This window comes from Poecilia reticulata, linkage group LG15 (assembly GCF_000633615.1).
Source record: "Poecilia reticulata strain Guanapo linkage group LG15, Guppy_female_1.0+MT, whole genome shotgun sequence".
NCBI lineage: Eukaryota > Metazoa > Chordata > Actinopteri > Cyprinodontiformes > Poeciliidae > Poecilia > Poecilia reticulata.
In genome coordinates this window covers 19,281,565-19,302,876 of record NC_024345.1, presented here as the reverse complement: position 1 = coordinate 19,302,876, position 21,312 = coordinate 19,281,565, and the positions used below count along the sequence as shown (strand labels likewise).

Here is a 21,312-nt window from a genome sequence, read left to right as displayed (position 1 = left end):
ATATTATGCTTTAAACTTCCAGAGTTCAAAAGTTTTGGCCAAAAAGGAGCTGGCCTATGTTCCAGTGATTGGCTGGATGTGGTATTTCCTCGAGATAGTTTTCTGCAAAAGGAAGTGGGAGGAGGACCGGACAACCGTGGCTCAGAGCCTGCAGAAACTGCGGGATTACCCTGAAAACTACTGGGTGGGTCTCATCCTGGGGGGATTTTTATGCATTTTTTTTTTCCAGATCAAGATGACACAGTAATATCTTTCAATCAGGAAATGTTTGGGAAATGCCTGAAAACATTTTTTTTTTTTTTCTCCCACAAGTTCCTGCTTTACTGTGAAGGAACACGCTTTACCCCAAAGAAACACCAGTTCAGCATGCAAATAGCTGAAAGCAAAGGTTTACCTAAACTCAAGTACCATCTTCTTCCCAGAACCAAAGGATTTTATGTAACTGTCCAAAACCTCAGGGGGACTGGTGAGTATCTGGCAGCAGTTTTTTTTTTTTTTTTTTTGCATGGCGTCGTCAGAAATGTCCATACTGCAAGCCTTGTTTGAATGTGGGAAAAGCCAGATAAATATGCAAATGAGTCACCTCGTCCAGTGAACTGCTGCTTTGTGCTTCCCTTGTGCAGCTGCAGCTATTTACGATTCAACACTAAACTTCAGGAACAATGAAGTACCGACTCTTCTTGGGATTCTTAATGGAAAGAAATATCATGCAGATTTATATGTCAGGTAGGTCAAAATGTTGTATGTCTGTGCAGGGCAAGATCATAGCTTTAGGATTCCTGTTTGGGTGATTGGTGGCCTGTCTCCTTCCTGTCTAATGTAGGAGGATTCCTTTAGAGTCCGTCCCAGAAGATGAAGCAGAGTGTGCCGCCTGGCTACACAAACTTTACCAAGAAAAGGTGAGTGCTGGGGGATTCAAAAGAAGACATAAGTAGGTTAAAATACATGCAGCTTTAGTTGGAAAGTAATATTCATATACATGGGATATGACGATAAACCAATGAGTCAGATATGTTTATTACCAAGAAGGTTAAAGGTCAGCCTATCCTGTTTAGTGCTTTCATGCTGCTGTTGTCATTATTGGTTTTGATCCTAAACAAAGGCTTGACTCGAATGTCATTGAATCAGAATATTATTGATCAAATTATCATCAAAAGTACCCATTTCTTTTCTTTATTCAATTGGAATATTTTACTTCAATGAAGACATGCTAGTTTTTTGGGAAATCCCTGCACATGTTACAAATGAGCGTCCATCACATAAGATTCAAGTAAACAATAAGATATTAAGTATTGATATTAATATTTAAACAAAAATAAGACCAGGTTGTGACATTTCAGTTCATATAAGACACTATGAGGTATCCGTGATTCTGCTGTATTGCCTGATGTGAGAGTGTATAACATTGTGAAAAAAAAAATGTCTGAGTGATGTTTTCCTCTAGTTCAGTTGATTCAAAGTCAGACAAAAGGAAAGGCAATTCAATACAGAATCTTATAGATTATACACACACACAAAAAAATCACAGGTTATGCATTTAAATTTAAGAAGCTGGAGTTCTTTATTTAAAAATATGTGCTTATTTGTGTGATGATTCCAGATGCGATAAAGTCATACTGCCTGTACTAGACCAACTTATTCAACAATAACTAATATAACAGACAATCATTGTGGAAAAAGAGTTGATAAATCTTAAGTTGTAAAAAAAAAAAAAGCTTTTTTTTTTTTTCCCCTGGGAATTTTTCCCCCCTCACCATCTGGAAAACTTTTTAGAAAGGGTGGTCAATGTGAGTCATTGAGGTTCAGTCAAAGTCTCTCTCAAATTTTTTTGTAGGAAGGCCATAAAAGCAAAGACCTCTCTTTGACCCCTGAATACTCACGGGAGGATGTTACAGACTAAGAACAATCAATGGCAAATCAAGTTTTCCACCACAAAAATGTAGAATGAGTTCAGATAAAAAACTTTGATTCAGGACACAAATGGTTAATTGTAAGAAAGCGGATGATAACAATAACTTCTGCTGTAAACTGATGGTCTGTAATGCAACTCAAAATCTACAGTCTGGCTGTCTCATTGGCATTCAGGCCTCTGACCAAAACAGCTTTGGAAGTCTGTAAAATATGTATGTGCAGCAAAAAACAAACAAACAACAAAAAAAACTGTCAAAATAAACAAGTGACCTCTATGTATGCTAGACGCTACAATAAAGGAGGTGTCCACTTGTACTGTCCATGCAAGGTATGTTCATTTACTAAATTTAGAAATGTAAACTACAGTAAATCTTTTTTGAAGACTGTAAGGTCGTGCAGTGAATTCAGTCATCTTTCACTCTTTCGGGTCGTCGCACAGAAATATTGATCAAACATGCTTATGATTACACCATTTCTGGAGAACGAATGTTCTATGTTTTTTACATCTATAGAGACTCTGTAGGTTGACAATAGAAGTCCTGACTCTATAAACACTGGTAGTTGCTATACCTTTCTTAACGTCAGTGAGCTAAACGTGGTGTAACTGATGTTCTTCAGTGTGTCTGGGGGTGGGGAGAGTTTGTGCCAAGACGGGCCCATCAACATGCAACATGGCTGTAAAAACAAGCCGTTTATTCTACCAAGACGGCTCATGTTGAGCTGTGTTTGTATGTGAACAGGATGGCTTTCAGGAGCAGTACGCACAGACGGGGCGTTTCCCTGGCCCCATGGTGAGCCCCCCACGTCGGCCGTGGTCCCTGATCAACTGGCTCTTCTGGTCCTGCGTGGTCCTTTACCCTCTAGGCCTCTTAATCGCCCAACTGCTTAGTTCTGGATCCGTGCTCACCATCGCTGCAGCTGTGGTTGTGTGCTCTGCAGGTTGGTTTCAGACCTTTCCATAAGTATCTCAATAATTTTGGTTTAGTCATTCAGTTAAAAAAAAATAGACATTCTCTCAAGACTTCCTTTTTCTTGTACAACTTTTTCCACAACACATTTTCCTTCCACTCAACTTTCCATTGATATATTATGATACAACACCCTGCAAGGAGCCAGCTTCTTTAGGATTCAGTTTTTGCCTCTCTGGTGACCAATTGTAGCAGTCAGTCCTCACAGTTGCATAGGGTGTAACATAGCCTTTCTGAACTTAAGGTGTTTTTGTTAGACTTAAATAGTATTTTCAAATTTTCTAGGAAGTTTAATCTGCTTTTTCATTTAATGTCAGCCACACTTGCATAAATAACTAGAAGCACTTGGTATATATTTCACTGTGTATTTAATCCAAATAACATATGGACTCCACATTTAAAAATGTATGTGTATATATATATATATATATATATATATATATATATAGATTTTCTAATTAAGTTGTGCACATATTTTCAGAATTTAGCTGTAGTAAATAATTTCTCAAATTAGCCAACTCTTTTCTGTCCAAACATTTTGCTAGCAGCAAATTTGACATCCCCAAGTGGAAGTTCCCATTTTTTGTAAAAATATAATGTCTCTGTATGAGGAGCATGCTCTTAACAACATTCAGGCATGTGTTCATTTTAAAAAGTTACACAGTCATCCATCTGATTAGGGAGTAAACCAAAAACAATTTCTGTAACACCATGAGCTCACGAGAAGCATGTTTCTTCACAACATTTTCACAATAAAGGGAATGCTCTTCCCCAGTGTTATTGAAATTAAAATAACAAATATTCAGATGTCAACACGATATTAAACATTTGATGATGTGACTTGTTACAACAAAAATGTCAGTGTTAACACAGGTGACAACTAATTTCAGACAAAGGAGAGTTTTGGAAATATTAAAAATGCATTTTCTGTGGAAATAAAAATATTCTTTACAAAATCTGCTGACACTGACCAGATGCAGTAGCGTTATAAATAAGCTCTTTTGTCTTGCAGTGTCGGTGGGAATACGCTGGATGATTGGCCAGACTGAGATTGACAAAAGCTCAAACTATGGGATTAAGCCTGCTGCTCTAAACAACAATTAAGGATTGCTGCTGTCTTCCGGGCTGCTTTGTGGAGATTCACAGACTTGGAATCTGCCAGATGTAAAAATGTTAGGTGAACAGCAACTTGACTGTTATAACAAGTACTGACCCGTTTCATGGCACAACACAGCCGGGCTTAAAGCTGCGCTGCAGAAGCTAAAATGGAAGCTGCAGAAACAGAAACATGGTGTGGGTTAACTTATCTGAGTGGAACTATTTTAACAGTACCAAGGAAACTGAAATTTGAAATTGCAGTAAGTCAAATGTAGACTACCTCTTCGACTAAAGCGTACATCCAAATGCCATTTGTACTTTGAGATAGTGATGCAATTTTACATGTTAAATGTTTGTTGTGGAGATTTTGTTCAGCATCTGTGGGCCTTTTTCTCTTCATTTCTTTTTTTTTTTTTTCTTTTGTCCTTGCTCCAGTAAAATCAGCCAACAGCAACAACACTCCCCGAAGGCTTTGAGTTGACATTTCAACCTAAACGACAAAGATGAGAATCAAACTCGACGTGCAAGTGCAGTAGATGCTCTTGTAGCTTTCTCACAGCTCAACCTTATTTTAAGACTTATTGCATTTCAAAAATATTAATAAAGACTTGATTTTTATTGAAACTACAAGCTGTGCGTTTTATTAGAATTTTATGCAGTAGACTGCACACAAAAAGGACAGGAATGCAAAATTTAAATGAAAAAGTTTTTTATATATATATATATATCAAAGCCTTACTTTTGATTCTCAGTGGAAGTTATGTGTCCTTTGATTGGGACATTCTAAAACATGAGTATGCTGTGACCTGTCTTTTTTTTTTTCTTGGTAAAAATGTAACTAAAAATGCATGTGCTGGTGGGCCAAATTGATTTAATTCTTGAACTGTGTTCTAGGGCCATAAAATCACTCTTGAGCTGCACTTTTGACTTCTTTGATCATAACTAGTTCATTACAGGTTCATTACTGCATGGTTGGAGTTGGCATCCTGCCAGAAGGTGAACCACTCCCCCACAACTACTGTGTGATGTCCGACAGGTTTTCTCGTACGATTGGCTTGTATTGACTTGATTCAGCCGTCACTTGGTTTTCATTAACTGCAGTGTTTATACTGAGAATACATAAAACACCCATGTTTATTCATTGTGATTTTTTTGAATGCAGTTGTTACATGCTAAGATAAGCCTCACATTAGCATTGGTTTGTTTTTGGTTAAAACACTAGACGGTTTGCTTAGAGCTTACGAAAGCGTCCAGGATTGCACAAGAGTCGAGTTGAGTCAGATGCAGTCTGTGGTTTAGGGAGAGCAAGGTGTGTTTTTTTTTAATTTGTTTTTAAATTCTTTTATTTTCTTGCAATAGCTGCACCCAACTCCAAAGTGCAAGGGCAGTGGCATGTCTGGAGATCGTTACAGCTTGACAACAGTCATCAGCAGAGTTTTTATTTCTGAAACATTGTTATTAAGTCCTGGTGGGAAGAGCTGATGACATGCCTTAGAAAAACACTAAGCAGGAGCTGAGCGGTTGGTGTGGGAGTGAATCCTGGTGTCATTTCTCCTAATCAGGCGTTTGTCATGAGGAAGTGGCTGTCTTACAGGTTTTTGCAACATGAAAGCCCTCCAGTAACTGGTGAGATCTCAGTTCAAGTGCCTCCTACTTCAGTAGTGGAAAAGTCCTTTCCTGTAAATCAGATGCTGCTTGTGGGTGAGGGGTGCAGATATCTGTGTTACTGACTGTTAATATTTAACTACACGTCCCAAAATAGGAATCACTCATTTGTCCTCCTGAAGCTGGAGTTGGTCAAATTTCCCTAAATTCAGCTGGACTTGCTGCAGAGTGGTGGTTCGGATCTTTTAATTTCAGGTAATATCTGAATCACTATAGTAAGACGGGCTTGAAAATATCAGATTGTGATGATGGTGTTGTTGCTTTTCAGCAAAGTGGCCTAAAAATCTAAGAAAATTGAAAGTGAGGTCAAATTACAGAGAAGGGTTTATAATATTCACTACAGCCCAACCGGCACAGAACCATTTCTTGTCGACTTTGCTGCAGAATCACATTGCTACCAACGCAGAGTTTATTCAACCTTCGATCAGGCAGTGCAAAGGTTTATTTTTTCTTCTTTTTTTGATGAGTCATTCTTTCAATTCTTAGGCGAATCTGGGAACTCATTTGTCTAAAGTGGAAAAAGTGGGTTTGACCTCAAAGCCTGTTGTGCCAAATGTGAAGCATCCTGATAGAATCTATCCAATGAACACTTTCACTAAAAAACCCCCCAAAAAAACAAATGGCAACTTCCAACAATTCAGGCACAATGAGGTGATCTGGGACATAAGGCACTGTTTTATGAGGGAAAAGTGATAAAGGTGTTCAAAGACCGTAGAGCAGTAAAATTTTGGAACGTTGCCTAGAATTGATCAGATCCTAACTGATTCCATTTTCACTCTTTCGTAGTAACCAAAACATTAAGCAGAATCCACATTTACTTGATATATTTGATCAGACCTAAAGCTGTCACTTTCAGTTAAGACGTTACAGTTGAGATAAAGACTGAACGTGTATTTTTCTGAATGAGTTGCTAGGAGATGGTCTTTTTGCTCCAAATAGAGTACAGCTTGGAGTTACAAACCTGCATAAACTGAATAAACCACAAGGCATTTGAAGCGACTGTTCAGCCGTCTGGTCATAATGCACAGAGCTAAACCAAAACACATCGGTACCAACACCTCAACCACTGAAGTCAGGAAGAGGTGTGGGGGATGACTTAGGCTTGTTTTGGAGTCATTGCACTATGGTAGCAGCAAGAAGTTGACAAAACAATCACGAGGGAGGGTTTTTTTCCACTAAAATTTTCCATCGTCACATGAAAGGCCATCTGTCCATCAGGTGAAGCCTTTTAGAAAGTAAGGGCAGACAGAAAATTGTGACCCCAAGCACAAGATTACAATTGCATGACTGGAAAAGAAAAAATTGAGGTGTAATGCAAGGATGTCTCCAAGAAGGAGACGGGGGAGAGAGAGAGAGAGATCGCTCTTATGCTAGATCAATTCAGCACACCATGATTCTGCTAATGCCATGTCTCATGGTAGAAATATTGTATTGAAGGTGGTGTGCAGTGTCACTTTTCAGTCACATCTTGCATGTAGGATAGAAAGTTCAATTTTGGTCTCATCTGACAAAAAAGTTTTTCCATGTGATGCAGTTTGTGGCAAACTGTAAATAATACTTCTAATGGATTATTTTGTTCCTAGTCTATTAATTCCAGATTTATAATCAATTGCTGTGCCGTCTACAGAATCTCTGAAATGTGTTACCGTGAGCGTCCCAACTACTTTTCCGATTAATCCTGTTCTTACCAAGCCTGTAGGATCAGGTGTTTGTCGCTGCAGGTTTGCAGTTGTGCCAACTCTCATGTTCAGATCTAGATTGAACAGCGCTCTGTAACCTCTGTAAGGTTTTCAAAGCATCGGATATTGCTTTACAACCCAACAATGACTTAAAACTTCCCACAATGTTGGCCCCCAACCTGCAGGAGTGTTTTTGTTTGTTCACTAATGTTTTCTAACCAACCACTGAGGTCCTTACAGGACAAATTGATTTATAGTTTAGTAACTAGCCAACTTCCAAGGAAAGTGAATTTGACTTGAAAACGATTTACAAATTAATTTCCTAGAACTTGTGTCACACAGGAAGATAATCGGTGGCAGACTTAATTTGTCATGTAAATAACTATACACTTCACTATAAAGCACTGCTCGAGGAGAAAAGTTTAAAGCATGCTTAAAGTGACGTTTGCACAACTTGGGAGTGTCTTTCAGGATTTGAGTTCGTTTAGATGGATTCATGCGACTGTCAAAAACACACAAGCGTGGTGAAGTTTAACTTTGTATTTTAGAACCATATCATAGTTTGTAGTAATAATGACTCCAATTCTGAGATGAAAAATTACTGAAAACAAAAACAATAATTGGTTTAATATTGTTTTTACATAGCAAACACTGTAGGAGCAGCAGAGGACAACAAGTTCTGGAGTATGTCAATGTGTGTGTATGCGTTGTGTTCAGCAGCAGGGAGGAATAGCCGGTCCTGTTTTCTCCTTTGAGTTGGCTACGCCACAGTCACACGGGCAGCTCATCACCAGTGACCAGTAGACTTGAACATTGCTCCAACTTGACAATTTCTCCTCAGCAAAAAGGCAAAGAAAACACACTAAATAATCCTTCTTATTGCCCAAACGTTCAGAATAAGTAATAAAAAATATTTAAATATTTGGATGGCATTCATTTAATAAAGGGAAACTATTGCCTTCTTTCATTCACAGAGGGCAGCCACATTTTTACTTTACAGTGACTCACTCAGGTTCCCTCCTTTTCTACTTGGCTTTCCCCTTGGATAAACAGTTTAAAAGTGCTATAGATGCGCCCCATCCTCCGTCCAATTTAAAATAAAAAAAGTATTCCTCATTGCCTTTTTATAGATGTCTTCAACAGTGAAATATATGTGGCAATTACTTTTAACTTTACAACATTTTTTTTATACATGAATTAAGGCCAATCCTATTCTTACAGTATGTACAGTACCACCACAAACCATGGCTACATAAAGACAATTATTTAATTCATAGATCCAGTTGTCCTCTGAAATGATAATGTGTTAGTTCCTCAGTTTAACTCGATGTGCCTTGAGCCATAACTCCCTCTTGCGTCCACAGTTTGTTTTTCTTTTGCCAAACAGCATGTACAGTAGTGCTTCAGTTTGTAAACGTGAAAAGCCAAAGAGAAGGTGCCGTTCACTCCTCATCTGTGCAAACCTGAAACGGATAAACAGGAGATCTTGTGAGGGCTGGCTGAAGACGGGCGAGTTTTTATTAGCATTTCAAACATTCAAACTGTTACACGTTTATTACACAGTGATTTTTTTTCTTAATTTTGATGATTATGGCTAGCAGCTAATGAAATCATACAAATTCTCTTTGAATGATATGTAAGGAATATTAAAAAATAAGTACCTATTAATACATGAATTTTATGGCCATACTATTATAAAAAGTAAGCTAAAATTTCAGCTTACATTTAGTCAGGTTACCATAGCTGTTTATGCTATGCTAGGTATGTTCAAACACTTTGTGTCTCTGCAAACGTTCTGCCAGAAATACAGATACCTGATTAATGACCTTGTGCTACTGCCGTGTTTGAAAATTTCATAAACCACATGGAGAATTTATGGTGTATTGACAAGAGCAAGATGACAGACAAGAGAACCAAGAAGGCAGACTAGCAGAACGCTGCTATTTAAGCAACTTGGACATCATAGCATCTCAGCAGACCCCCAAGGTTGATCACGTCGTCATGACTACAGTACTTACGGAAAAACGAGGGCAGACCGAGTACTGAGACTTTATTTTTAGCAGTACATGGAAATACTTTTCAGTAGACTCTCATTTCTGGATTATTGGTGTGATGTAATATTTTATCTTACACAGAAACTGAAATTTGGGTTTTCATGAGCTATAAGCCAATACCATCAGAAGTAAACACTTTAAGTAAACAATACTTTGAGTTTGAGTTTTATAAAAAAAAAAATAAAAGGTTGTAAAGGGAGCTTTGAAATTGAAAGGTAATCCGTTTTACCTTGACAAACGGGTGGTCAAGAAGCATGCTGGCTGTCCAGCGGCGTTTAGGTTCGCTCTCTAAGCAGTGACCCAGGAAGTCCTTCCCCTCCATGCTGAGCTTCTCAGGGATCGGTGGTTTGTGGCCCATGCCCACTTTGTACATGATCTGAAAGTTGTGCTCATACTCATGCCAGGGCCTCTGCAGATGCAAATAAATGTCAAAGTAAGTCATTTCTTTGCAGTATTATTTTAATTTTTTTTGTAAGTTTTGCTTTGTTGTTCAGGTGAACCTACTCTGGTGGGAAGTAAAAACAAAACACGTTTATGCCTGCAACTGAAAATAACTTTTTTTTTTTTTTTTACAGTTTCTGTTATTTAAAAAGCAGCTTTAACCCACAATCAGTTTTCACTGGAAACTTGTGGAACTTTTTTATAATTAAAAAAGTTGTGGAACTTTTTTTTTTTTTAAAAAACATTGAAAAAAATGTACCTGCACTAATTTATTGCAAGAAAGTATAGAGAGTCACAAAATAGTTTATTCAGATCTATTGTCAGTCTTGTTTTTATATAAAACAAACAAAGCTGTGATACTTCATGTGTAATGAAACATCCTTGCTTACCTTTCCAGTCACCATCTCAATCAGGACGCAGCCCAGGCTCCAGATATCTGCTGCTCGCCCATGACCTTCCCCCTTCGCTCTTGTGATAACTTCAGGTGCCATATATGCTAGAACATTTGAACACACAAAAGTGACAATATAAACCAAGACTGCATTAATGCAATGATGTTGGATAATTTGGTACAAATGGCAGCTTACCATTATTATTAAATGGATACATACAGCACAGTGTTGCAGTCTATAGAGGCAACATTTAATTTAGATATTTTTGGCTTGGCTTCCAGATAATGATGTTTTATCTTTTAAACTTCAATTGCTCTTGTATGACACTTTACCAATATTGCTCTTTTAAATCTTTTTTTAGAAATGGTGGATCCAGTGCAGTGATATATATGGTCTATGGTCATCTGCAGCTGACTTCTCTATTTTATAAAATAATCACAATAATCCAACCTACTGACAAGAAATGCATACATCAGTTCTTCTGTGTCCTGTTTTGGCAGGAACCCTGTCATTCTGACAAAGCTTTTAAGATGGCAGTAGTCATAGACTCAAGGTGGATGTTAACTTTATCATCATGATGACACCAAGGTTTCTAGCACGCTCTGTGGTTTTAAGCCTCGGCGAGTCTAGATGGTTACCCTTGCATTGTTCAAAAAACAATGACTGCATTAGACTGGGGGGAATTCTGACTTGTCCAAATATTATAAATGACAATTGCAATTGACACCAAATAAGTAACATAAATAGGGCATAGGTATATGTCCTCAGCATATATAACTCTGGGGGAAAAAAATAAAAATTAAGAGACATGTCTCCAAAATTCCAAGCTAAAATGCAGTATTTATTTCCAGAAAATGAGAAATTGTCAAAATAACGAAAAAGACCCAGTATTTTCAGACCTAAAATAATGCAAAGAAAATAAGTTCATATTCATTTAGAAACAACAGTAGCAATGTTTTAACTCAGGAAGAGTTCAGAAATCAATATTTGGTGGAATAACAATGAGGTTTACAATGGGGTTCAGTGCAGAAGTCTCTTAATTATTTCCAGAGCAGCATATGCTAAAAAATGTTGTAGTGCTCTATAATTTGTGCTAGTGGACATCTATAGATATTGCGGGGGGGAGGAGGAAAGTGGGCCTAGGATGGAGCCTTAAAGAATCTCAGTTGTGATATTTGTTTGCTGAGATTTAAAACTTCTAAAAATCTATTGTTGGTCTGCCAGGTAATATCTGGACCAATTCAACAGGTGTGCAAACTGAGATGAGACGCCATGTCTTACCGGCTGTTCCCAGTGTGCTGTTCACCTCTCCTGGCATGGTGTGAGTGTTGTTCCTTAACTTGACTGAGCAGCCGAAGTCACCCAGCTTAATCAAGCCCGACGATGTGAGGAAGATATTTGCTCCTGTCACAAAACCCCCCGCCAAAAAAAACAAAAACACAGATTAATAAGATGGTGGCTGGTGAGAAATTTTTCCACTTTTTCTTTGAAACACGTCACATGCAGAATAAGTATTTGCATAAATCCGACGCTGACCTTTGATATCACGGTGAACAATACCATGCTCGTGCAGAACATTTATGGCTGTAGTGATCTGTTTACTGTAAAGCCTGATCACGTGTTCCTGAAGCCCCAGTCTGGAAACTTCCTCCAGAGTTCCTTCATCGCAGTACTCCATGAAGATGTACATCTCCTCCTACAGGAAAAGCAAACACGAGTTCACGCCAACACGCTTCAGTCTGCAACACACACACACTGCCTTGAGCGTGTGGAAGGTTTCTTACTCGATGGAGCTCCACTCCAAAGTACCGCACAAGGTTTGGGTGTTTGATGCCTTCAAATATTTTCAGCTCATCAGCAGTCTCTTTGATGGTTTTGTGATCATTTGGCTGGAACCGTATCTATATTTAAAAATAAAATAATAAAAAAAAAAACACTTTGCCGTCTGCAGTTCTGTTTCTGTGTTCTTTAACATACTGAAGGTCATCTGTGCTACATACCTCCTTCATAGCCATTAGCTCTCCAGTGTCCACATTGATGCAGGTATACACCTTTCCATACTGACCTTCACCTGAGGTCCCATACAAAATTATGAAATTATTGTCTGCAGATGTACTATAATCATCACCAAAACAGCAGTCAAACACAGCCGTACCTATCTTGTTGCCTCTCTGCCACTTGAAAGTCACCTTCCTGAGCCCAACATGCATGCCGTCAGACTTTGGCGTGTGACACACTTGACCAATTATGTTCCGCTGCTTCATCACGGCATAGCGCTTCTCTTCAAATTTTCGAATGGAGCGACGGACGGCCTCCATTGGGCTCTGCCGCGCTGTCGCGTCTGCCACCACAAAAGGAGAGTCAGCAAAGCGGCCGTTATGTCTGAGCTAACGAATCAAACTGCTCTGAATGCAGCGAGCTCACCTTTGGATTGGCTGATGAGGGTGCGGAGCTCCCAGCTTCTGCGTGCGGAGCTGTTTGAATCAGCCTTTGGATATGAAGGTTCTGAAACAATCGAAACATTTATTTATTTTTTTTTTAAGTTATATAAGCAAGTTTAGGCGAGCAGGTGAATATCTGTCCTGCAGATCAGTGTGAGCTCCCACCTTCCTTATCCTCAGTGGGGCTCGAGTGGCGGCTCAGTGATTTGAAATTTAATTCTGCTGCAACTGTTGAAAGACGATCATTCTCATGGAAACTGGATACCCTGAGAACAATGAAGGAAAAGTTAGCAACACTTCTCTCCAAATACATACACACACACACTACTGCCCAGAACAGCAAATTTCAGTGAAAGGGTTTCTCACGAAAAAGAAAAAAAAAGACCTTATAAGCAGTTACAATATAATGCACTAGGGGGCTTCTTGGAATTCAATAACTGTGGAAATGTGCACCTTATAAAAACCTGTAAAACCCATTCACCTTTCAATATAGGCCATCTAACATTTTAAAACCATGGTTAATCTGACAAAAACAGTATTTGATCCTTTGTCATAATTTCTCATGCATAATGTCAGAAAACCATGTAATTGCGAAACAATTACTAAAAATTTCAATGACCTCGTCGTTTATGATTAATCCACGTTTTACGTATTAAGCAGAATTTTTACAAGCGTTTAGATAAATGAAAAACAGAAAAACAAAACCCACAAGCAGCTGAGCATGCATTGGAGACAGTCACAAGGTTAGACAGCGGGAGCAAAAGACTGTAGTTATCATCCCACTCACCAATAAGCCATAACCAAATTTAAGCAGAAGTCACTATAAAGCAGAATATTATCTTACTTACTTACTGCAGTAAGATATTATTCATTTTCATTCCACGCACAACAATCAGTCTTCACATGACCAGTCGTCAGGATTTGTCTAATCAATTTTTGGGAGATTTGCAAAATTTTTGGATAAACTTCAATGGCTGAAAAGGTGAAAAAACATTATATTCTTAGATTGTATGAAATTCTTAGAGAACACCATTAAGTTCCATGCATGCGTGTCTTTCAGCACACAAATATAAAACCGAACCATGCCATAGTCATAAAAACTAATTTATGCAAAGACATCTGTGGTTCATCTGGGCTACGAGAGAGAGATCGAGACTTTCAGCAGATAAGACGGCTGAACACATTACAGTGTTCAGTCTTTTGGGAATCGTAGGTAGGCTACATTTCCTAAGGGCGACACATAGAGTCATTTTCTGTTGATGCTTACTATGAAAATTGCTAATTTATACCAGATGCTAAAGTCAATTTAAAAACATGTTTTGTTTCTCGATATTAATGAAACCTGTTTCGCAAGAATGCCTTGCGGAGAAGCAGCATCTAGTCGTCTCTGCTGCTAGAATAAATTAATTAATGACCGCTTGTGGCAAGAGGGAGAAAAAGAAAAAATTTACGTTTTTTTTTTTTTTTTTGGTAACTTGAGGTCAAGGCTGTATAAATATCGGATATTGGCCACAAAATCTGTGGGACGTTTTTCATCACAAAAAAAAAAATAAAAATTTAGTGCCACGGATCCATCCTTAGAATCAAAATCAAAACATGAGACATGAGACAGTTCCTCCATCGGTGAGGAGAACCTGTACAACGGTTTCGGTTTGACACTGCAACGCTCACGGTGTTATTCGGGTGGGGGGCGGGGGGGTCAAGGCTACCTGACATCACTGGGGCTGCTGCTGGGTTTCATGGGGCTGTGCTCCCCTGAGCCCTGAGGGATGGGCCGAGGGCCGTTGGGAACCAGCTGGTTCCGCAGATCGCAGGGAAGGCTTCGAGAGCTGTGTGGCGAAAAACACAAACTGAGGAGCGCTGCCTTGGGAGGGGTAGGCAGTTTTGTTTGAGGATGTTTGCTGATGTACACGTGTGTGTGAGACTGGTTGTGGAACAGACTCACTCACACTTTAAATGTATGGAAAAATGAAAGAAAAAGCAGACAGTGTCTAGAAAATGCAAAGAGCTGCTCAGCTATAAGAACTTAAGAAGCAGAGCCATGCACACCAAACCAAATAATAACAACCTAAACTGTGGTGACCTACTTGAAACTTTCAGCGCTGGGGATAAACAAGTTGGGGTTTGGTGGGTCACTGTGGCAGCGGACTGGAGCAGGAACCTTTACAGGCCGAGGACTATTCCTGGGTGCTGGGTGGGGGGAAAAAAAATCATATTAAAAATCACATTTCATACAAGAAAGAAAATCTTGAATTCTTTATAGATTAACAATTTTAATGAAAATTTAACAGGCTTGATCAATGACGTCAGTGGGACTTAACTTACAGACGAAGCCAAAGGTTTACCAAAAAAAACAAAAACAAAACTATGTTATATGACAAAAACCAGCAAGGGGAAAAAAAAAATCTTAGAAAAACATGCAACAATGTCAATTTTTTTATGAGTCCAGAGTTATTCATCAGACTGCTTTCTTCTTCAAAACAAAGAATACAGATGCACCTTTGTAGTCAACAGCATAAATGCTACATATGCAATCAAATAGTTAGCTGCCTGGAAAAAACAAAATGACAAAACATTACATTTTAAATAGCTAAAATATGTTTACTCAGTCGTGCATCATAGAGCAGAGCTGAATGTAATGACAAAGTTTAAGCTTAAGGACCTAAATATCTTTTGAAAATTAATCACTTTTTTATATATACAGAAATATTAATACCAAAGGTAATCTTCATCTCATTTGTTTAAAAACAGCTATACTATTACAATTCTTGGCTGCCATTACTATTCAGTCGGTTATTTAACTTTGTAATAGAAAAGACAGAAAAAAGTGACTTCAGAAAGACAAATGGCATGTCAACATCTACTGCAGTGTGTTGACAGAAAAATATGAGATCACCCAAAATTCTTAAAACAAATGCCTGCACAATTCAGATTGTAACCGTGGCTGGAAAGAGAGCCAATGTGGGATGTCAATAAGATGCTGAGCCGAGGGAACGGTCAGCTAAAAATAACAGAAAAGGTTAGAAAACTCTCTCACAGTAAAGTAGCTTAGAGGGCAGAAAGCACACAGTTTCTTTATAGTTTAGTTACAATTACTGTAAATAAATCAAAACTTTGGTTATTTATCTTCCTATGGCAATAAACTTGCAGTATAAAAGAAACTAAAAAGCTATCTTAAACCGACATCTCATATGACAAGGGAGCATCTTACCAAAGTACAGGCCAGTAACGGGGCTGTGAGGCTTTCCAATCACGTGTCCAATACATTCATTCATCAAAGCTTGCAAGCTCTGCAGAAAGAGCTTTGAATTAATACAACTGTCCAATCTAAGGACAACTTCAGGACAAATAGAAGATAAAACAAAAAGGCGAAGAAGAGAATCGGGTAATCTCACCAGGAAGTCATCTTCTGGTAAAGCCGATATGAAACCAGGTTCAATCGCCTGAAGAAAGTCAAAACCTTGAGTCGCCCACCTGTAGAAGAAAGAGCATGTGTGAAGATTTGCAACAACACATTTTTGGGTTTTTGTTTGATCTGTAAGTGAACAATTGCTCTATTAATTATGTCACAAATATACAAGATGACAGATGTGGGTTCTGCATGTTTTTATTTGTAGGCAACGTTAGGAAATATAAAATAAATCCACCTGAAGTAGGAAATAAAACCTATATAAGAGGGTAAACTAAAAAGCAGTTCTTTGATGTTTATTTTTTTATTTTTTGGCAAGAGGTTGCAGTAAAAGGAGCATATTAATACAGGATTGATGTATTAATGTTGTTTTCAACAAACAACAATCGGAAACAACTGACGCCTGCTCGTTACCAGTAGTAACAGGAAACAGGAAGTTCGTCAAGCGTTCAAAGAAGGATTTAATAATAATATCTGACATTACTAAAAAAAATAGTTTAGCAGGAATAGTCTAATTAACACTGTGAATGTAACTTTTTGCAGCACAGACTAACAAGTGACAATATCAAAATAAATAGTAAGTTTGTATTATCCAAGAGCTTTTTATATTAAAGGTAAAACTCTGTGTTTTTAATAGCTTTCATATCAAAGTGAGTAAACAAAACACGAGCCAGAACTCGGCTCCTACCAAAACCACCTGGATCCTCTGAGCCTGGTTTAGCAAGGGACCCAGCTTGGAGGAAAAATAAACAAACAAAAAAAAGCAGCACACTTTGAACTCTTACATATAAACTCTTATATATACTGCTCAAAAAAAATAAAGGGAACACTTAAGTGCTCACTTAAGTGTTTAAGTATTCCCTTTATTTTTTTGAGCAGTGTAGTTTAACTCGTGAGCATTTTTCCTCCTGAAGTAATTTTAAGGACAAGAAGAGAAAGATATTATATCTCGCTCTTTAAGAGTGATTTTCTAGATGCAGAGAAAGTGCTTTGATTCCCATGAACATTTGAATCCTGCTCATAATTACTTAAGTTCAACATATCTGGGTCTCTACCATAGAGCCTCACCTGGGCTTGGTGCCTCTCCCACTCTCACATTTGGTCAGGACATAGTTCATCCATTTGCGTGCAAAAGCTATGTACCGCTCCCCAATCCTCTGTCGGAACTCTCCTGACATGAGACGGACCACCTCCTTGTGGTACTGTTTTTAAAAAAATGTAAACGAATAAAGCAAAGACTTGGACATTCAGGCTTTTTCTAAGCATGTCGACTGTCAGAGTGGTCTTTGTTCTCACCTCAAAGGCAAAATTGTAGCCCTGTATCATTGCTTCCCTGTAGTACTGATGCAGAGTGGCTGACTCGGATTCCTCCACCTCGGCCTCAATCTCTGTGGTGAACATGTACTCCACTCGGTCGATGGCTGTGCTTATTTTGATGCATAGCTGCAGGGCTTTGTTCTGTAAGGAGGGTTTAAGATGGATGAATGGAAATTTGGGGTAAATCAAAACAGCTACAGTAAAGAAAAAGATGTGAAAGTAGGTAGACGTTGATGCACGGCTGTCTCTGCAACTACAAGGAGGATATGCGATACCTTGAGATCTTCCAGAGCGCTGGCAATGAGAGGCTGGCTGGACGTTTGCTCCCGGCTAAGGGTCAGCACATCCTCCATGGACTGCTGGAAAGCCTTCCGCTGGGCCACCAGGTGAGCCGACTGCATCACAATCAACAGCAAGTTCTCAACCTGAAAACATTGTAAAAAGGGGAGGAAAACCATGTGAACGCCACACGCGCAAACACCCACGCAAATATCTAGTCAGAATTTCTTCAATACCTTCATAGCTCTAAGAGTGTCAACGGCCTCCATTTGTGGGACCAGTTTGAGGAGGTTGCCATCCCACCGCGCCCACTCGGGATCTGTAGCAGAGTCCCCCGCTACGTGTTTGCTCATGAGCAGGTAGGCATCATCCTCGGCCATCTCGTCGGGCTCTTTGGAACAGTCCTTGCCAGCGGCAGCATTGAGGAGCTGCAGGATGAGAGGCCGCTGATCCTTCAAGCCACAAGGCACGAAAACCTGGAGCTCTTCCAAGCCTGGAATCTGAATCTGAGATGGAAACAAAGAGGTAAGCGTTGAGGACGAAGGGAACAAAATGATATGTGGGAAATGAGCAAAAAAGAGCAAGCCCACCTTGACATAGTTTTTCTTTTTTAGTGCCTCGAGAAGACAAGGCACCCCACTGGTGATGCTAAAATCTGCAGCAACTTCCAGATCCTGTACAGTAACAGAGAAAAAAAAAAAAAAAGTTCAAGTTATTTAGTCAAATACAGAACAGAAGCAAGCACATACAAACTAAAAAGCTAGATTTATTGTAAAATATTTTATTTCTGGTGATTCTCACCTTGCGGAGCATTTTGGCAAAACCCAGGGCCTTGGACGCCCGTTCCCTGGCCTCGTGGAACAACTCTTTTAAAGAACGGCTGGTTTCAATAACTGAGCGCCTGACGAAAAAAAAAAAAAAAAGCAATGGGAGAAAAATAAACTAAAGAAAATGTCATTTTTCAAAAATACTTTTAAATATGATTGTGATCCCCCAGCTCAACCTGATCTCATCTGAGGCCGTGCTGTCATCTGCACTTTCCCAGAATTCATTGCCACTTTTCTGCAAACCAGCATCAAGAAACTCTCCAGTGGATTCCAGCAGCATCCCAGCAATGTTGCTGCAAAGACAATAACAGTCCTATTATTAAATGGGGTGATGGGCTCCTCCAAACAACTCTTTATTTGATGTCAATTATGTTTTCTAATATACTTGTATTCCTACCTTCCCAACTTTCCCCACACAGTCTATTTTTACTGCCACAAACAATGTATTTTATTTTCCAATAAAATGCATAGTCGAGAAAAGGGAGAAAAATTTGACCTTTTTCTCTCATTTTATTTTTAGGCACTCTACTATCTAAAAATATTTTTGCTGCATTTGCAGTAGGTGTTTCCCTACATCTGTGCGGAAGATGCTGGGGAAGACGTTCAGGGTGAAGCATTACGTTGTGTTGGTGTTTCAGATAAAATCCTAATAAAATACGGTAACTGTAAAAAAACACTTAAAAAGGCACAAATTGCTGACTAAAACAAGAAGTTGTTTGTTTTTAATTTAAAAGGTTTATACTTATTTTTAATTTCAAATTGACATTCTTTTAAAGACTCAAATATTGTGATTTTGTTTGATTTCAGTGCCATTTTCTAAAGATATAGTTAATATTGGTACTCTGACAATCTTATAGTGAAATGGAAGAAGCATTCTCTTTAATGACCAGCAGGGGGTGTTGATAAAAAAAGGTAGTGATTTATCTCAGAAAATGATCTTGTTACTTCAATTATTTCTAATTTCAAACACATTTAATCACTATTTTGACAATATGCTTAGTGAATATGTGCTACTACTTCTCTGTTGACTTGATGCCATCAAACAAAACATCTTTTTTAATTATTCATTTGTATCCTATTCTGCTGCTTCTGATTTCATTTGAAGAAACCAGTAGACAGAAAACGTCTCAAACGAAAACCCTCGTGAAGGACAGCAAAGTCGGTTCTCATTACTGTCGCTGCTTGAATAAAACATCGCCGAGCTTAGCAGAGCAACTGGATGTACTCTTGTTTCCGCTGGCAAGGACTGTTCCAAAGTGGAATGTGTATTATACAGTTTCGAATGTTGACGCATATTCTGGTGCCGTAAAATGACTGATTAAGCTTAAACCTGAGCACATTTAACCTGAACTCACCAGAAAAGTTCCCCGGACTGCGCCTCGCCTCCTCGGATGTAAGGAGTGATGACCTTTGTGAATTGCCATTCCTCCTCTAACAGGTTCTTTAAGCTGTGAGAGGCCTGAGGCAGCTGCTGCAGCATCCTGATCCAACTGCGCATATATTCAAAATAAACCTGCAGAAACAACAGACGGCACACAGCCACACGGTTCATACTTATGCAACACTACCGACAGAGTTTTCAATGTGTTTTTTTTTTAACAGGAATTACACATTTAAAGTAAATCCTCCACTAAACCTTACGTCAAGGGAAGGAAAAATTTGAAGAAATACATACGACCAACATCTTGTGCAGATCTTCTTCAAAGTCGTCTATATTGGCATTCGTTTGCAGGCCTTGACCATCGTTTACAACGCCGCGCAGCATAAACTGATAATACTGCTTCATCAGAAGGCCTCCTTTCAGAACCTCCTTGCACTCTCGCACCAGCTGCTTGATGCTGAGCAGTGAGGGGTCTCCGGCGGGCCTCTGTTCCAGTCGCAGTTTAAGGCATTCGTGAATGACATTGAGGAGGACTCTGCACAGCACGAGGAACGCCGGTCGGAAGGATGGGAGATCCATGTCCCGCAGGTCCTCCCAGGACACCTGGTCAGCGCCGAGCTCCGGATCAGTCTGACTGGAGCAGGATATGTGGCGGGAAAGCTCCGGCAGGTAATCGCTGTACATCATGGGGTCTGGGAGGTCTGCAAACTGCATGCGGAAGGCACACAGGGGAAAAAAATAGTTATTAAACCCCTCGACTCCACAACATGTTTGTACAATATGGCTCTTCTGTCTGATAAACGTCATTCAGAACTGCGTTCTTGCGGATAAACATTCAAAGGAAACAATCATCTTAACCATCTCACATCTTAACCTTCAGCTTTCAGATAAGGTGATACTTCGCTCCAATTAAGATCATAACGTATGTTACTTTGCTCATCCACTTATTTGCTGAGAAAACTGCATGTAGCTGAAGAGGCTAATTCAGACTGTATCATTTCCAAAAGTGAACACAAAAGGTTCATCAGCTTTCCAAGAAGTGCAATTTATGAAAATGTTTTATTTTTAAACCAAGATAATAATTAATCTGGCACAGTGTTATGGATATTGTTTAGAGCTGAGAAAGACATCGGATTGAAATTGTCACTGCAATCACAACTGCAAAGAACTGCTAAATGTGATATTTGGACAGCTATAAAATTGCAGACAAAATGCATGAAAAAATTTGGCCACACAGATTAATTTTACTAGGGCTGTTGTAAACGAGTATTTTAGTAATCGAGTAATCTATAGATTTTTCTTACGATTAATCRAGTAATCGGATRAAAACAATTATGAAATAAAATATTGGTAAATCTTCCATAACACCAGTGTTACTATCGGATATCAACATCAGTCTATTTTTTCCACATTTGAGCTTCCCTACCAGTTACTTTTTTGTAGACCGGGG

The 21,312-nt window shown here is 38.9% G+C and overlaps 2 protein-coding genes across 7 annotated transcripts in view; one reads left to right on the top strand and one right to left on the bottom strand.

Annotated features, from left to right (window-relative positions):
• agpat4 (1-acylglycerol-3-phosphate O-acyltransferase 4 (lysophosphatidic acid acyltransferase, delta)) overlaps window positions 1–4,607 on the top strand; it is a 7,326-nt gene extending 2,719 nt beyond the window's left edge. For 2 of the 3 annotated variants that reach the window (XM_008429883.2, XM_008429882.2), the window contains exons 4-9: window positions 23–184; window positions 313–466; window positions 624–726; window positions 824–899; window positions 2,652–2,850; window positions 3,892–4,607. In XM_008429883.2, the coding sequence (XP_008428105.1) occupies window positions 23–184; window positions 313–466; window positions 624–726; window positions 824–899; window positions 2,652–2,850; window positions 3,892–3,983 (786 nt within the window). In that variant the 3' untranslated portion in view covers window positions 3,984–4,607. The remainder of the gene's footprint in view (window positions 1–22; window positions 185–312; window positions 467–623; window positions 727–823; window positions 900–2,651; window positions 2,851–3,891) is intronic. The other variant, XR_535570.2, reaches the window with a different exon arrangement.
• A 3,239-nt stretch (window positions 4,608–7,846) lies between these two features.
• The window catches only part of map3k4 (mitogen-activated protein kinase kinase kinase 4), a 23,846-nt gene continuing 10,380 nt past the window's right edge, over window positions 7,847–21,312 (bottom strand). For 3 of the 4 annotated variants that reach the window (XM_008429879.2, XM_017309091.1, XM_008429881.2), the window contains exons 4-26: window positions 20,157–20,570; window positions 19,837–19,994; window positions 18,658–18,774; window positions 18,456–18,555; window positions 18,245–18,328; window positions 17,891–18,160; window positions 17,651–17,800; window positions 17,355–17,516; window positions 17,127–17,260; window positions 16,045–16,123; window positions 15,861–15,939; window positions 14,737–14,839; window positions 14,359–14,478; window positions 12,815–12,915; window positions 12,633–12,713; window positions 12,364–12,549; window positions 12,209–12,279; window positions 11,993–12,109; window positions 11,745–11,904; window positions 11,490–11,612; window positions 10,206–10,312; window positions 9,605–9,784; window positions 7,847–8,784 (exon numbers count right to left, since the gene is read on the bottom strand). In XM_008429879.2, coding sequence (XP_008428101.1) covers window positions 8,764–8,784; window positions 9,605–9,784; window positions 10,206–10,312; window positions 11,490–11,612; window positions 11,745–11,904; window positions 11,993–12,109; window positions 12,209–12,279; window positions 12,364–12,549; window positions 12,633–12,713; window positions 12,815–12,915; window positions 14,359–14,478; window positions 14,737–14,839; window positions 15,861–15,939; window positions 16,045–16,123; window positions 17,127–17,260; window positions 17,355–17,516; window positions 17,651–17,800; window positions 17,891–18,160; window positions 18,245–18,328; window positions 18,456–18,555; window positions 18,658–18,774; window positions 19,837–19,994; window positions 20,157–20,570 — 3,117 coding nt within the window. In that variant the 3' untranslated portion in view covers window positions 7,847–8,763. The remainder of the gene's footprint in view (window positions 8,785–9,604; window positions 9,785–10,205; window positions 10,313–11,489; window positions 11,613–11,744; window positions 11,905–11,992; window positions 12,110–12,208; window positions 12,280–12,363; window positions 12,550–12,632; window positions 12,714–12,814; window positions 12,916–14,358; window positions 14,479–14,736; window positions 14,840–15,860; window positions 15,940–16,044; window positions 16,124–17,126; window positions 17,261–17,354; window positions 17,517–17,650; window positions 17,801–17,890; window positions 18,161–18,244; window positions 18,329–18,455; window positions 18,556–18,657; window positions 18,775–19,836; window positions 19,995–20,156; window positions 20,571–21,312) is intronic. The other variant, XM_008429880.2, reaches the window with a different exon arrangement.